Source organism: Amphibalanus amphitrite, unplaced genomic scaffold (assembly GCF_019059575.1).
Source record: "Amphibalanus amphitrite isolate SeventyFive unplaced genomic scaffold, NRLGWU_Aamphi_draft 000043F_arrow, whole genome shotgun sequence".
NCBI lineage: Eukaryota > Metazoa > Arthropoda > Thecostraca > Balanomorpha > Balanidae > Amphibalanus > Amphibalanus amphitrite.
Genome location: NW_024881539.1, coordinates 1052499 through 1069142, shown reverse-complemented (window position 1 = coordinate 1069142; position 16644 = coordinate 1052499). Strand labels below are relative to the sequence as shown.

The 16644-nt window shown below is 50.2% G+C and overlaps 2 protein-coding genes across 3 annotated transcripts; both read left to right on the top strand.

The window, feature by feature from the left end:
- The first annotated feature begins 317 nt into the window (after positions 1–317).
- LOC122377364 (multiple epidermal growth factor-like domains protein 6) lies at positions 318–6688 on the top strand. Its single transcript, XM_043357296.1, has 2 exons — positions 318–514; positions 3649–6688. The coding sequence occupies exons 1-2, from the start codon at positions 470–472 to the stop codon at positions 6298–6300; spliced, it is 2697 nt and encodes an 898-aa protein (XP_043213231.1). The 5' UTR covers positions 318–469; the 3' UTR covers positions 6301–6688.
- A 2548-nt stretch (positions 6689–9236) lies between these two features.
- Positions 9237–12832, top strand: LOC122377362 (juvenile hormone esterase-like). 2 transcript variants are annotated; one of them, XM_043357294.1, is made up of 3 exons: positions 9237–9398; positions 9662–9821; positions 11178–12832. In XM_043357294.1, exons 2-3 carry the CDS (start codon positions 9662–9664, stop codon positions 12746–12748), a joined length of 1731 nt encoding a protein of 576 aa, XP_043213229.1. In that variant the 5' UTR covers positions 9237–9398; the 3' UTR covers positions 12749–12832. The 2 variants fall into 2 exon arrangements, with proteins under 2 accessions (XP_043213229.1, XP_043213230.1); XM_043357295.1 differs by having other exon boundaries at positions 9240–9431.
- The last annotated feature ends 3812 nt before the right edge of the window (positions 12833–16644 follow it).

Here is a 16644-nt window from a genome sequence, read left to right as displayed (position 1 = left end):
ACCGTAACGACACTAAACCGTCCGTGTCACAATGCTGGCACTGCGCATCTGCTTTCGACACAGTTAGGTGGCACTATCCCCCTAATGAGTCCGCGTGCCAGTGATGGGCTTCAGAATCTGATTGACGTGGGTGGATCAGCTCCGACGGCTGGCCGCCCAGCTCCGCTCGATATATCAGCTCATCTCCGGTCCGACGTCCGGACTGCAGCAGCCGAGGTGGCGACCTGAGCTGGGCGCCGCTGACCTCACCGACCTGGCTACTTTCATTCCGACACGCGGCCGCCCCTGGCCACCGGGGCCCGAGATGACGGAACCTTGAGCAGCGTCCATATAGCGGCCGGCCGGCAAGGGTGACGGTCAGACGGTCACAGGGTCGTCCCGCGCGGCCGCACAGCGGCTCCCACAGTGCAGGACAGTGCAGAGCAGCGGTCCGGTTCGCTGAGTGAAGTCGGAGGAGGACGGCGACAAAATGGGAGCGATCGTATCGCCGGCACAGCTCTCATCATTAGCTACAGTAAGGACAGGAGAGGTGTAACGTCATTAACGGTCTAGTTATCATGAGATGAAATAGACAGCTCACACTGTGTATGGAGCTCAACGGAACTGTGAACTGAAAAAGAGCTGGTCATTCCTTTTCTTTCTCTGAGGGTAAAACGATCCCGGTGGTAACAGCATAATAGTCTCATTAGTCATAGCATTATCAGGAATATATTACATTGGCAATGATAATGGAATGGCTGTTAGTGTTCAATTTTTAGACGGGTAGTAAACGTTTATCTGCATGATATGATAAATTGATCAGTTGCAAGCCGGTCGGAAAGTTAGACCGTCTGCGAATAGTCTCCCCGAGCCAGGCTGCTTGCAAACTGAGTTTCTAAGCAGTGTGCAGCGCATATGCCCATAACTGATTTTGCAACTTGCCGGCATTTTAAGTTCATAAATTGATTCTTGGTTTCTCCCTCTTAGACCCAACTATGTGCGATCACATAGACGAAATTCCGCTAAGGAGACAGTTGACGTTTTTACGTTCACCTCACCTCAGGCTTCAGTAAGCCAAGTAACGTCAAGTGGCTAGCGACACTGCCCATGCCATATAGGAAATGGCGATTTATCGTTGAGACACTTTGGACTCCTTATATCCGTAAGAGTATATAAGTATCTACGATTAATACCTTTGTCGTTGGTAGCCTCGATGGCCGATTTTTTTTTGCATGATTTTATTCAAACTAGTCTGCTTCAGATCTTCTGAGCATTGCAAGTCACTTGCTGCTTCTGCATAAATTGGAGATGAATCGTCGAGATTGGTAATCAGGAGGTGTAACAGATAATAATCAAAAGATAAAGTGAGAGATTCCTAGGTCTGCGAGCCCGCTGGTGAGAACTTGACGGAAACATATCGATCACTTCTTTGTGGCTTCGTATACATTCTATATTTCGACACGTCGGAATTAAATTCGACGGTAGGCAGATTGATATTTTTGAAGAAATAATACACGTAACATCAAATTAACCTTCCCATTAAATAGCAGGGGTCGAACAGAACCCCTCGTTTTTTTGTGTGTGTGAATGCCTCGCGCAAAAAGCGGCTGATTGCAACGAAACTAGCTTCAGGAATCTTGAGTTTATTACTTTTACATCTACCCTGAAAATTTCACGATCCTGACTCCAACGACCTTCGAACTGTGACCTATAGAGACCATGTCTGGCGGAAATCGCGATTCGGTGTATGCCTGCGCAGTGCGCATATTATCCTTGCAGTTGCGTTTGCAATCTTCTCGTGTTTGTAGGTAAACGTGCCAACATGTGGAATGATGTTTGTACCATGCATTATGGTGGTGTCAAGGTTGAAGGTCAGGTCAAGGTCATTGACTGACCTCAGCTAGCTTTGTTGAGCTAGGTACAGGTACATATTTCTAGGGTATGTTTTGGAGCTGATTTCGAATTTAGCACCCAGTTGAACATTTGAGGAGTAGTTTTGGTGCCTATATAATATGTTACAAAGCTGTCGGTGGTGGTTGACACCTAAGTACCTACTATGTATAACCGGTAGAACGCCTACTGGTTGAAGTGACCTGACCTGACCTGCCCCAAATGCATGAATACATCATGTTTGATTAAATCTTACACGAACTTTGTAATTAAGACCCCAAAACCCCCATAAAAACCTCATTTTACGAAGATCTAGCAGGTCCAGATTCCCCCAACTGCTGAGTCGTTGACATGACCTGGGAGGTCACAAGTCATTGTCAAGTCATTGACAAGTCATTGACAATGACCCAGAACCTTAAACTTGGGTGTCATCGTCTTCTTCTTGTCGGCTTCATCGGCTTCCTCGGGCAACATGCTTTTTTCGCGAAGCTCTTAGAGGTCAAACGGCTGGGGAGGGTCCTACGGACCCTTCCTCCCTCACTATGTTAAGCGCTGTACGAAGGTCAATGCGGCAAAAGGTTAAAAAGCCATAGCTTCAATTTGGTTTCATTCTTAAGTATTCAAAAGTGTCTATGCAATATGCATTGATAATTTAATTACATCGTGAATGCTGCAAATACCTTCACGATGCGCTACCACAGGCGAAAATTCCAGCGAGAATGACGCCACACGGACACCCTAAATTGGCTTAGCCTTGTAAATGGCCTCATCGTCACGGCGTGAAGCAGGCACGATCATGACTTCTTTTACCTAGTAATCAGTTTGTTTACCTGGTTGAGCCTCTCGCTTTAGCAGCCTTTCGGGCCTTTCCATCCTTTACGTAAGCAGATGAACCTGAAGTTTATAATAGGATTATAAACTGCGGCTCACCGTCCGTTTTAGGTTATATTTTGCAGAGCAGGATGAGCATAATGCTGGTGTATCAATTTAGCAGCTTATGTCATTCAACAGCGCCGCGTGTACATACATCAATCAGAACGTTTTCCACACCTCGATTCAAATGTCAATCAGGGTATTATGATGAGTCATCGCGCCTCTAGATTAGAAGCTAGGTACAGGAATCAAGAAAGTGAAAGGGTTTTAACGCGAGTGGACCAACATGAGTATTGAGTGCAATGGCTGTCGGTCGGCATAAATCAGTTCAGTTTCGTCACGTATACCGCAGATACATGAGCAAATAATCGCGCATCTGCAGAGGTATCTTACATAAACCAACCTACCGCAAATCCATTTCCGATGCACGTTGTCAGCTCATATAACTGTATTGACATGATTGTGTCCAGCCAAAGCCCGACCGGTCATGTTTCTTGAGTCCAGTGCGCGTTGCAACGAAAAAATCACCCTCCTCATTAATCTCCCCGCTCTAAAAAGAATCGTTATCGCTCTAGAAATTGCGTCTTTTACGAGTGTCAATAGCCTTGAGTATTTTGGCATTGGTTGCGTAATAATCGGCATTGCAAAATATGAAAACTAACAGAACTCAATGACAATTGAAACATAAATCATGGCCTACCATAAACCCTGCTTACCGAAATGTTCTTTGATAAAGTCGATGATGCGTAGTACCTACCGGCAGTTTCATTGTATGCAAATTTCAAAGATTCCATGGTATTTCTCATGTGAATTTAACCAATGTCTTCGGTGAAACGAGTGATCAAAGATGCGGAAGTGGTAGTAGCGCTAAATGGGTTACGCTAAATATCCTTCTGTCCTTTTCAGACACTGCTGCTGCTGGTGGCATCAACGAGTGGCTCCTTACAGGGCGCCTCCTCTTGGCGGCCATATTACGGTCCGTACGGGGGCAGGCCGAGCCACAGCTACGGCCGGCCCCACACCAGCTACGGACCGCCAGACAGCGGTCACGGGCTCTCCAACAGCCTCCACGGCACCCACGGAGTCTCCACCGGCTACGGGCCTCCAAAGGCCAGCAGTCTCCACAGCAGTCACAGCATTTCCGGCACCTTCAGCCGACCCATGACCCTGCACGGGAGCCACAGCGTGTCCGCCAGCTACAGCGCGCCGAGCGGAGCGCACGGGGGCCACGGATCGGGCTCCAGCTATGGACAGGGCCACAGACCGACCTCCAGCTACGGACAGAGTCCCGGACAGGGGTACGGTCATCAAGCACAATACCAAGCCAACCCATGTGCAACATTCATCTCCTGTGAGGACGATAAGGGCTGCCCGTCCGGCCAGTACTGCTCGGCGTCGCCTCACCTTCCTCAGTGTGGAAAAGAGTGTCTCCCGGACCTCCCCAACACTTACAGATGTGATCGGGACTACCAATGCCGCTCCAACTATTGTGACCCCAACACCCACACGTGTCGGTTGCGACCGAGTCCTCCCGACCCGTGCAAGGGCTTCATGGCTTGTCAGGATGACAAACAGTGTCCGGCTGACCGGTACTGCGGAGAATCTCCTCACCTGCCACAGTGTGGTCACGAGTGTCTCCCGGATCTTCCTAATACATACACCTGCGAACGGGACTACCAGTGTCGGTCCAACTACTGTAATCCAAACACGTACACATGCCAGCTAAGGCCGAGCCCTCCCGATCCTTGCAAGGGCTTCATGGCTTGCCAAGATGACAAACAGTGCCCAGCCGACAGGTATTGTGGGGAGTCGCCTTACCTTCCGCAGTGTGGCCACGAGTGTCTACCCGACCTCCCCAACACCTACCAATGTGACCGGGACTACCAGTGCCGCTCCAACTACTGCGACCTCGCGTCTGGCACGTGCCGCGACAGGCCCTCGCCTCCGGACCCTTGCGCCGGCTTCCTGGCCTGCCAGGGGGACCAGAGTTGCAGTGTGGTGCAGCACTGCGCACCGTCGCCGCTGCGGCCTCTCTGTGGCTCAGAGTGTGTGCCGGACCTGCCGAACGGCATGAACTGCGAGCGTGACCAGCAGTGTCTCTCCGGATACTGCCACCCGGATCAGTACGTCTGCAAGCCTCTGTGCTACGGCGTCAACAGCTGCTATAGTGACTCGGGCTGCGCATACAGCGAGCACTGCAGCCCATCGAAGACTAACCCTCAGTGTGGGAAGGAGTGCCAACCCGACTACCCCGATATGACACATCCCTGCGATCGAGACGAGCAATGCCAGTCAGGATACTGTGATCCTGCCGTTGGTCAGTGCAAGTCACCTTGCGCTGATTTCGTGTCATGTTTTGACGACTCCTCTTGTGCACCAAATGAACATTGTAGTCCATCAACAACTAGACCCCAGTGCGGGAAGGAATGCCAACCAGACTATCCTGACATGACGAACCCATGTGATCGTGACGAACAATGCCAGTCAGGATACTGTGACCCCAGCGTTGGTCAGTGCAAGTCGCCTTGTGCTGATTTCGTGTCATGTTCTGACGACTCGTCTTGTGCACCTAGTGAACATTGCAGTCTATCAACAACTAGACCCCAGTGTGGGAAGGAATGCCAGCCAGACTATCCTGACATGACGAACCCATGTGATCGTGACGAACAATGCCAGTCAGGATACTGCGACCCCAATGTTGGCCAATGCAAGTCGCCTTGCGCTGATTTCGTGTCCTGTTCTGGCGACTCGTCTTGTGCACCAAATGAACATTGTAGTCTATCAGCAACTAGACCCCAGTGTGGGAAGGAATGTCAACCAGACTATCCTGATATGACGAACCCATGCAATCGTGACGAACAATGCCAGTCAGGATACTGCGACCCCAATGTTGGCCAATGCAAGTCGCCTTGCGTCGACTTCGTCCCGTGCCAGGGAGACTTTGCTTGCGCCCTGGAAGAGTACTGCGACGTGTCACCGACCCTTCCCACCTGTGGCAACGAGTGTCTTCCGGATCGTCCCAACATGAGCCCGTGCACGCGCCACGACCAGTGCCTCTCCGACTTCTGTGACCCAGTCCTCATGCAGTGCAAGCCACGTGACGCACCGCCACCTGAGCCGTGCTGCCTGTTCGGTTTCACGCGGCTCGGTGACTCCTGCTACGAGCTTCAGCGAAGCAAGGCCACCTTCGATCAGGCCCGCACGCAGTGCGCGACACAGTTTGGAGGCGACCTCACCACCGTGCCAAGTCAGGAGGTGAACAGCCTGCTGACTGACCTGCTGAGCATGGGGAACGCCACTTCCGCGTGGATTGGCGTCACCGACCTACGGACGGAGGGGGTGTTCGAGGACGTTACCGGGGCGCCGCAGGTGTTCACCCAATGGGGGCCCGGTAGACCGAGAAACTCCATCTCGCGAAACTGCGTGGAGGTGGTCGGCAACGGCTTTTCAAACGCTGGCCAGACCCTCAGTCCCGGCGCGTGGAACGACCTCCAGTGTAACAAATATAGGTACTTCGTGTGCGAGACGAGCGTGCTGCCCATTTGCCCGAAACTGTAGACACGGAGTTTGAGCCTCCGTACTTCGCTGACGAAGCATCTAGGGATGGGAATATTCTTCACAACAGTGTCATCTGTCACGTCGCGGTAGCAATAACTCAAGGAAGGATATAATAGCGAATCAGTCACATTTATGGTACCTACTCAATATTTCTAGGTGATATTTGCAGTCTGAAATACTAGTATAACATAATCATAGACCACTTTGCGATATTATGCATTAGTAGAGCATAGACTAATAACATTCCACGTCTAATTCATTCGCTCTGCTAGGTACTGTGCACAGCTATTAAGTGTGCATTGTTGTTAATGACAACTCTGCCTTGTTGATGTGAATATGTTACTGCGATGTGATTTTGTTTTGAAATAAATGTTACCTATGAAACATTGCTCTGGTTGCTAGATACCTATAGACACTGGCAGATCCAGAAAGGCAGTCTTTGACGCTGCGGGGGGAGCGGTAGACCCCCAAAAAGTTTCTCCAAATTCCCAAAACTCATCCGATTTCAACTCCTTACACAGTGCTGTGCAGTTTAAAACACACTTTTCCTAGTTTTACGTTTTCGCTTTATTCTCGAAAACCGCAAATTCTCAATTTTGGGAGCCGGGGGGGGGGGGGGGCATTTGCCAGTGGATGTAGACTTACTGCAAGCTCATATTATTTATACACTTTACCACTGTTCAGAACTCACGACAGGTCACTAAAATCTGTCCAAGAAAAGACACAATCACACTGCACCTATTTGATCGTGATTCTATGGAAACGCGGAGCGGCTGAGCAATAGCGGAGGGCTGATCTTTCTCTGTTCAGACATTGCAAGAGATTTGAGCACTCGTATCCCTTCTGCTCTGATGTAGCACTTTGTCAAATGACGTTCAAGCCGACTCACGGTAACAGGCGGTCACTTAGGCTATTGACTCTGGACTCACTGAGCGCCAAGCAGGGGCGTAGGCAGGGGGGGGGCCACTGGGCCATGGCCCCCCCCTTGGGCGCCGAAGGCGCCCTTTGCGATTGGAGGGCGCCGAAGGCGCCCTCCAATCGCAAATGCAATTGTGATATAATCGAATCGAAAAACAATCGCGACTGGAGGGCGCCCTCCAATTGCGAATGTGTTTACAGGGAAAATACGGATGGAGGGCGCCCTCGGAGGACGCCCATTCCAAATACGCCCTCCAAATACGGTTGGAGGGCTCCCTCGGGCGCCCTCCAACCACATTTGTAGGCTGTAGCTCTCTAAGCGTAACGGTGGTCGCCTATGTAAGCCGCTGTCCTGTAAATAAGCGCCCTCTCACCCGAAGGCGCCCTCCTGTAGGTCGCCACCCTGCTACACATTGCCGCCCTTCTGCTGATCGGCGTCCTCATAATTATTGGCGCTCTCCTACCTATTGAGCCCTCATGTGAAATTTTGAAGGCCGCCTTTCTCCCTTTTGGCACCCTCTTGTTCAGTGCCGCCCTCCTACCTATTGGTTCCCTAGTCCTTCCTGTTGAATGTTAATCGGGGCCCTTCTCCTATTGGCGCCCTCGTGTAGATCGCCGCCCTCCTAACCACTGGCACCAACCTGTTGATCACCGCCCTCCTATCCACTGGCACCTTCCTGTTGACCAGCGCCCTCCGCACAGACGCCCTCCTGTTCGTGTCATCCTCTTGAGCAAAGGCGCCCTCCTCACCATTGCCACCCCCATTTTAATCGTCACCCTTCCGCTCATTGGCGACTTCCAGTTGATGACCGCCCTCCCACCTATTGGCGACCTCTTGTTGATCGCCACCCTCCTATTGGTGCTCTCCTGTTCCTCGCCACCCTCTTACCTGGTGGCGCCCTCCTGTTGATTGTTGATCGGCGCCCTCCTACCTATTGGTGCCCTCCTGTTGATCGCTGCCCTTCTATCCATTGGCGCCCTCCTGCTGCTCGCCAACTTCCTACCTATCGGTGCCGTACTGTCGAAACTCGGGATGTTGATCGGGGCTCTTCTACCTATTAGTGCCCTCCTGTGGATCGCAGCCCTTCTACCTATTGGCAACATCCGTTGATCGCTGCCCTCCTATCATTTATTTACTCCTTTGGCATGTTTTTCAACTTAGTCGTTCTATTGCACATAGTTGATGTCTGGCCTGTGAAAACTGCCACAAATGAACGTGCATTCAGCACAATGAATGAAGTATCTATACCTACCAAAACTATCTACGCTCTACGATGCATAAAACACGTCTTTGGTCTTAACGGATTGATCCTACTTTACGTGCATCATGGCATCTATATGGATTACGATTAAGTATTGTCAACAGGTTCGGGCGCAACAGCAGGCATCTGAAGTTTCGGTGATTGAAACTGGTTATGTGGGTACACTGCATGCATCTGTGAGAAGGCTATGAAGGCTGGTCTGAGGTAATTTGGATGATGTTTACGCATCTCGCGCTCCGGTATCAATCCGATACGGTGATCTGGTGCGTAGATATGCCACCGCCAATAAACTTTTATACATCGACACCCATGAGCCAAGCTTTCTGTACAGTTTGTGTGGCAGCGGCCCGACCAAACCTTAGGTATTTTTTACACCTTCAAATTTGGTAAAAGAGCGAGAGGAGCTTTGAACAGTGATCGTATAAAAGGCGTGCCTAAAAAGCGGAGGAAAAGGTTGTTTTCAAAAATTTCGCGCGCCTTCGGCGCAGCATTTCAAGAACACTTGACCTTTTGTGACCTGGAGTATAATGAATACACACGATGCAAAATCAATGCAGCACGACCTATACGAGGTTACGCAAAAAAAAAACTGGTGGCATGGTAAAAAACGCCTCCCAACCCCCCAACCCCCACTGAGCGATTTTTTATCTCGCGACCGTATGGCGCCCTCCTTGGGTGAGGTGGCGCCCTCCAAACCCTTGGCCCCCCCCTTCGCGATTTTCTAAATACGCCGCTGGGCCGCCAAGGCCACCGGCGCGGCGCCCGCAGAGCCCCACGAGTGTTGGCAGGGACCGGCCAGTGCGGGCGCGTTCAGCCGGTGGTTGAGAGCCTGATAGTGGCGATAAGGGGGCGGTGGACTGATCAGAGGACGCCAGCAGACGGACGGGGAACAGGTCACAGGACACCGGCAGACGGACGGTAAGCGGGCCGGAGGACACCTGCAGACAAAAGGTGGGTGTGTCTGCCGTCAGAGGACTCGGCTCAGGGTTGTTATACAGGATAGCTAGGGGGAACCATTAGCCCTTGCAAAGGCCGACGATTAGTTTTTTTTTTATTATTTTGTTACATGATAAAGAGCGTACGTAAATGTTATAGCTCATATTCCAGGAAGGGAAGATACATGTAACGTACTCGAGGTCTGTCACTGTCATGTTTTACCGTTTATTTTATTTGTTCCTCAGATGAAGGCCGTTGGCCTGTTGAGGACGGTGCTGACGGCAGCGATCCTGCTCGCCGGCACCGCGTCAGCCGAACAGGAGCCCGTGGTGGCGACCAAAGCCGGCTTTGTTCGCGGTACCACACTCACGTCACTCATCGGGAATGAGTTTTTCTCATTTAAAGGTTAGACACTTCATCGCAATGCCACCTTTGAGAAGATGAATCTGTATTCCTGTTGAGTTTATTGCGCATTTCATTTTACGTCGACTGTATGGAGAATACGGTGGTGAGGTAACGAAAATTTTCAAGCATGGTAGTCGAAACGTATCTGCTCATTTATAGGTATACCGGGTGACCCAGAAAAAAACGTTCCCAATTTTAAATCAATATTTCTCAGAAAGTGATAAAGATACAACATTGAAACTTCTAATAGTCAATGCGGCATATATTTTCAGCAAATGCTATGATTTTTATGTTATTCGGTCGATTATTTTTTAAACGGTTCGTGTTTCTAGCATGTCATGTAAAAATCACTTTTTTGCTCGGATGTTTACTAAAAATGTGAGTGAACGGGCCACTTCCATCTCGGCACCACGGCCTGCAGCCATGAATGCTACTGGCAACTAGCCTCATTGATGGTTCAGGCCTCAGGGTGACACATTCCCTCTCGCTTTTTTCCTTTTTCGGTCGATTTACTATTTGATCTTCTTGAAGGGAGGGCGATCAGCAGTAGCCCATGCACCGTGCCGCTCCTTCTCTTCGAAACAGGACTTGTGTTGAAACGAATGACATCCATTAAAGCAATTTTGGCTTAGCATTTGAATATTTGACACACAAGTGGGACAAAAATATTTAAAATAACAGTACACGTGCTGGTATCATTCACGTGTTCTATTTTTCTATTTTTTTCTAACATGGTACGTCTAAGCCAATCATTACTACCATTCAACAACGGCAAAAAAGCAAAAACGTCTTACTTTATTCAACATAAGATTGCTGGCTTGAAAATGATGGTACAGTGTTATAATTTGGCATACCAATGCGCAAAGAAGTGACGCAAACTTGATGAAAATTTTGGCTCGTTATTTGCACTCAAATTTGAGATATAGGCCTCCAAAGTTCGGAACGTTTTTTTGGGCCACCCGGTATATGAGTTTTGTGACTTCCAACTAATCTGACATTATTTTTCTCGTAGAACCGGATTGCTCCTCGTTGATATAACGCAAAGGGTTGGTGTCGCACGTCGACTCTCTACCACTTCCTGACTAATATGACTTTACACCAAAAAAGTTACGGCTTCCTAATCATCATTCATTATGCAATCAGAGAACTATTTGACTCCTTGAATTTGTTACGTACAGACCACAAATACGATAAGCCTAATCGCAACTACTTCCAAAAGTCAAACAGACCGTGAACTGTCAAATGATAAGCAAAACACTTCTAGGCAAGCTCCGCCAATTTTTAACTAATAAATAGCCACATTTAGACCGCGAACAGATGTTGAACGCAACCTTATAATTGTTTTCTCACCTGCAGGCATTCCGTACGCGCAGCCGCCGGTGGGAGCCCTACGGTTCCGTCTCCCGGAGCCCCACGAGGGCTGGCCAGGGGTGCGGAACGCCAGCGAGCACGGGAACCGGTGTCCACAAACGGACGTGTTAACCCACCAGCCGACCGGCGACGAGGATTGTCTCTTCCTGAACGTATACACGCCGCGACTGCCCTCCGAGCGTGAGGACGTCCGTCTGCCGGTCATGGTCTGGGTCCACGGCGGAGGATTCATGGTGGGCGACGGCAACGCGGCGCCGATGACGGGCCCGGAGTACCTGCTCGACCAGCAGGTGGTGCTGGTCACCCTCAACTACCGTCTCGGAACGTTCGGCTTCTTCACCACCGGAGACGGTGCGGCGTCGGGCAACTACGGCCTCCACGACCAGGTGCTGGCACTGCGCTGGGTGCAGGACAACATCGAGGCCTTCGGCGGCGACCCGGACAGGGTGACCATATTTGGCGAGTCGGCCGGCGGAGCCAGTATTGGTCTGCTGGTGCTGAGCCCGCTGGCGCAGGGCCTGTTCGCCCGGGCCATCAGTCAGTCCGGTGCGGCGTCTTGCAACTTCGCGGCCAACGGCGCGCCGCAGGGCCGGCTGGCCAGGCAGCACACCGAGCTGCTCGGCTGTCGGTCTGACACCTCGGAGGCCATCGTCGACTGTCTGAGACAGAAGTCGACCGAGGAGATCATGGAGACGGTTGCGCAACTCGACGGTACCAAGGTTCTCATGCTTCTGGCCATCCCGTACAAACCTCGCGTTGACACCGAGGCCGACATTCCTTTTCTGCCGGAGGACCCGTACCTGGCATTGCAGAGCGGACGCTTCAATCGGGTGCCCTGGATGAACGGTATGACGGAGAATGAGGGTGCTGGAAACACCGCCATGGTCCTCGCTAGGATGCCGGACACGTTTGCCACTCAGGATTGGAATGTCTGGGGCAGAGCTCTTATGGACTTGCGGGATGTGACTGATGACCCAGCGACGATCGCCGAGAAGATTTACCGTTTCTACCTCGGTGAAGAACTTGTGACCAAGGAGAACATCAATCGAGTGGTAGATATAGTAAGCGATCGCACTTTCACCAGCTGCATATCGAGCGAGATCGAGCTGGCGTCCTCCCACACTCCCGTCTACAAATACATCCTGAATCACCGCGGGCCGGGCCGCCAGAGTCTTCTGGATATGCTCGGCATCACTCTCGACATGGCTCCGGATAAGCTGCCCGACCTGGGCGTGTCACACGCGGATGATCTCGCCTACCTGTTCCGCGGGTCCGGAGGCGCGCCAGTGGAGCTCGGCTCGGAGCGCCACACGATGGTTCGCTTCATGGTCTCGGTTTGGACCAGTTTCGCGCGGGACGGCTACCCCAGCTCGGACGTGGTCCCGATGCCGCGCTGGCCACCGTACTCTGCTGAACAGCAGCAGCACATGTGGCTCAGCAGCGAGCCCAGCGTGGGCCGAGCCGCATTCAACGAGCGGGTCAGCTTCTGGAACACACTCGACATCAAGGAGAACTGGCGCGGACCTATGGAGCAGCAGCAGAGGGATGAGTTGTAGACCGCTGGCGCGGACTGTGTGCATGACGCGGAGATCGTAAAATACACGTTTCCCCTCCCCCCACCGAGGGGTGCATTGTTGTCATGGTCACTTGTTGGCATTGTCAGCTGTCACCCTGACGGTTCTCTCGCAGTTTTCGGAAAGTATTAGCAGTAGAGGGTGAAAGTTGGTATACCTAATCTTGATTGAAGTTGTATCACTGACTGTATTTTCTTCTAAACTCAGTTCATTGACCTATGACGACGTAAGTGAATATCTGCATTCTGTAAGGCCTTAAAAGGTCGCAACATTGCAGCGCCCTCAGTGTCAGGGAATCGTTTGCAGGAAAATGAAAAAAGACACGGCGTAGTAGGTAAGTTTTCAAGTAACTACCCACAAGTTGTGTAGCTAGGATTTTTTCATCAAGGTCACCTGAGCTTAGGTTGGTCACGAGGCATCACCTTAACCCTAGAACGCCTAGGGGGGGGGGGGGGGTTGTATCAACCCCCCCCCCCGAGGTTTTTTCGAAGTGCACGCTAAACGGCTTGTCGTAGCGGGCTGAAATTTTCAATACCCTCTGGGGCAACCTTTGCGCATCTTTTGCCGAAAAAAAAAATTGATCGGGTCATGTCAGGTCACGGAGTTATGACGTCATAAGAGGTACAGCCTCCGGCCGACAGTTACCAAACGCGTGCGCCGAATCCCTAGGTTTTCTGCCGGTGATACCCACATTGTTTGATGGATCATGATGAAACTTCCCATGCATGTTGGGGCAAGCATTGGCTATCGTGTGGTGCAAGAAAATTGACCGGGTCAGGTCAGGTCACGGAGTTATGACGTCATAAGAGGTACAGCCTCCGGCCAGATTTTCACGAAGTGTGTACCGAGTCCCGAGGTTTTCTGCTGATGCTATCCACATTGCAGTGGATATCCACATATCTTTTCTGAGTCGTTACCTACAGTATTTATAGCGGAGCAGTGGTCAACAGCCGACGAATCGGGACAAACACCGGAGGGTGATGTGACACCATATCACTCATCAGCAATAGGCCTCTTACTTTTATAGGGTAAATACACCAAAAACACCATATATGATGCAGAATTGAGTGGGGAATACGTTGTTGAAGGTTTGAAGTTAATATCTCTCACCGTTTTGCCGCAATCGTTGCGCAAAGTTGAAAAAGTTTGATTTTTTTTTCGGAAAATTTGACCTTTGACCGGTCATAAGTAGGTCAAATGTTGACCTTGGACCAAAAAATAGGGGAAGTTGGGGGAACGCCGAATACTTTTTTTCTGACACCCGTAGCACACAAGGTAAACAACATAAGCTATTCTTGTTGGCGTCATTCGAGAGGCCAGTCTTTTGCCTTTCAAACATACCAGGCGCATTTGATGAATTCGCATACCGTTAAGCGCACAAACTAAAAATATCAAAGAAGTGACTTTTTCGGCGTTGCCCCGGACTGCGGGGAAAGCCGAAAATGGGAGAAATGATCTACGGTGAATGCCGAAATTGATGTTTTGCTATGTTATCTCAAACTTTATGTAGAATTCATCAAAGCTGACACGTTTTTTAATAGCTTGAGGACGCTTGGTGCACACTGGAAGTTATTACGGAGCGAGCGAAGCGAGCGTAGTCTTTCCTTAGATTAACGGAAATTTCTGAGTATGAGCGGCCGGCCGGCCGGCCGGCCGGCCGTGGTCACGCTTTTGCGAGGCTTATATCTCAGCAACCACTTGACCGATTTACATGCGGTAATTTTTGTAGGGTAGCTCCATTCCTTCTACCAAGTATTGCACTATTCCCGATGCATGTGGGTGACCCCTTATGCACGTGCCACGTGCAAAACGAAGAGGTGTCACTTTTGTAATTGTTGCAATATCTCGGTAACTACTGGGCCGATTGCGCTGAGAGTTGGCATGTAGGTAGGCACCCACTAGGCAATGCATATCCATGTGCCAGAGTTGGGGTGCTGCTGCACGTGCGCACGTGCAGGGGTCGTTTCCAGATCTCGAGAACGGCTGGACCAATTGCGCTCAAATTTGGTACACGGTTACGGAGCAGTTAGTAGGGTGCCGTGCACAAGTCAGTTGGGACCCATTTTGCACGTGCGCACGTGCAGGGTGCCGCTTCCAGATCTCGAGAACGGCTGGGCCGATTGTGCTCAAATTTGGCACATCGCTAGAGACCGGTTAGTAAGGTGCCGTGCACAAGTCAGTTGGAGGTACCCCCTCGCAATTTCGCACGTGCAAGGCCCACCCTCTCGCTCGCTCCGTCAGTCGCCACAAAAGGCGTTATACTGGTAATTGTGTGATATAATAAGAAAAGGCCAGGTAAATCATTCCTTACAGGTAACAGGCCGTTGTGTCGGTTGAAAGGGTAATTTGCGTAACTAAAAATACGCGTTGCTATTCTACAGCAGTTAAGTCCACGTAGCGTGCTTTAACGTGCGTAATTGCACGTTTTCGGCATTACCCCAGCCAGCCATACTTTCATTTGCAGGCCCATAACTTTTCAACGTGCTGTATAAATTTCAAATAGGCAGCACACTTATGCAAAGACATGCTAAAGATTACTTGACCGAATTGGCCAGATAAACGGTAGCATAATGAGTAAGAAATGCAGCTTCAAAGGCGCATGTAGTACAAGGGAAACGTACCTCGAAAACGCTCTTGGCGCCCTCACAGCCGAAGTATTCCGAATGACGACTCGTAACAAACATGCGATAATTGGTAGTCACCCGCGCCCCGTAGGGGGGGGGGGGCCGAAACGGCCCCCCCTGTCCTTTTCGGTCGATATCTCCTAAAAGGCTAGAGATATCGCCACCAAACTTTCAGGACCCCTCCGGGCATCAATTTTACACATCGTGACCAAAAATTTTTCCAGAGGCTATGATAGGTTGGCCACAAATGACGTCAGAGTGACGTCATGTTCTGTCATTTTCGACCGAAAAAAGACCTTCGCGAGAAGACCTGTCAGGACTACAGCTTTGAAGATACAGAAAAATGATCAAGACATAAAAGGTGTAGAATTGACAGGGCTACAAAACTGCTATCTCGAATTTTTGACATTTTTGAGTTTTGATCCCCAAAAATCAAAAAAACATTTTTTTGGATATATTCGCCAAAAAATCCAAAAAGTTTTTTGAGTTTCGAAAAAAAACGGAATATATGTGATAGTGCCTACCGTCTTCTATCTACATACCAAATTTCAGATCGATACCTCGTTTTTTGGCCAAGTTATAGCGAAAAAACTGTTCAAAAATGATGACGTCATATTTTCAAACTCAATTTTTGGCAATTCTAGAACTCGTAGAGCAAAACGAAGACCACCATTAGACTCCCCGTGACGAGCTGCATCGAATCGATACCCATTTTATGCAAAAATATCAACTTTGAAATTTGACCTAATTTGACCTGACCTTGACCTGACCTTCACAAAAACGTGACCTAGGCTGGCCCCAAAGGCTGCCGAACCCACATAATCGCATTTGTCATGTAAAATGGACCATAAAACATGTATCACACGACACATTCATATTGTGACCCCCGGTGACCTGACCTCACTGTGACCTGACCTGGTATCAGTGACCTCAGATAGCAAAGTATGTGTTTGACGAACAATGTACCATCGATGGTTTTCAATAAATTACCAATTTACTCGCTTTCACAGCACATTTCTTGAATTGCCTGTGAACGATGAAAATCTGACCTTTGACCTGACCTGTGACGTCATCGGTTTGACCTAGGTCAATGAAATTTGGTCACAAGGTAGTTCCCGGGTGGGGCTATCGAACGCCGTTTGAATTTTGAAAATCGGCCGGTAACTTTCCGAGATCTTAGGGGGGGGCCGAAACGCCCCCCCCCCCTACGGGTGGTAGGGTCCGCCGGTAGCCCTACGGGGCGCGGGTTAAGCT

Bases quoted from the DNA above. Each gene is read 5' to 3' on its own strand.
- LOC122377362 (XM_043357294.1), top strand. From the start codon at position 9,662: ATGAAGGCCGTTGGCCTGTTGAGGACGGTGCTGACGGCAGCGATCCTG. The intron at 9,822-11,177 runs GTTAGACACTTC...TCTCACCTGCAG, and splicing joins TGAGTTTTTCTCATTTAAAG to GCATTCCGTACGCGCAGCCG.
- LOC122377364 (XM_043357296.1), top strand. From the start codon at position 470: ATGGGAGCGATCGTATCGCCGGCACAGCTCTCATCATTAGCTACA. The intron at 515-3,648 runs GTAAGGACAGGA...TGTCCTTTTCAG, and splicing joins AGCTCTCATCATTAGCTACA to ACACTGCTGCTGCTGGTGGC.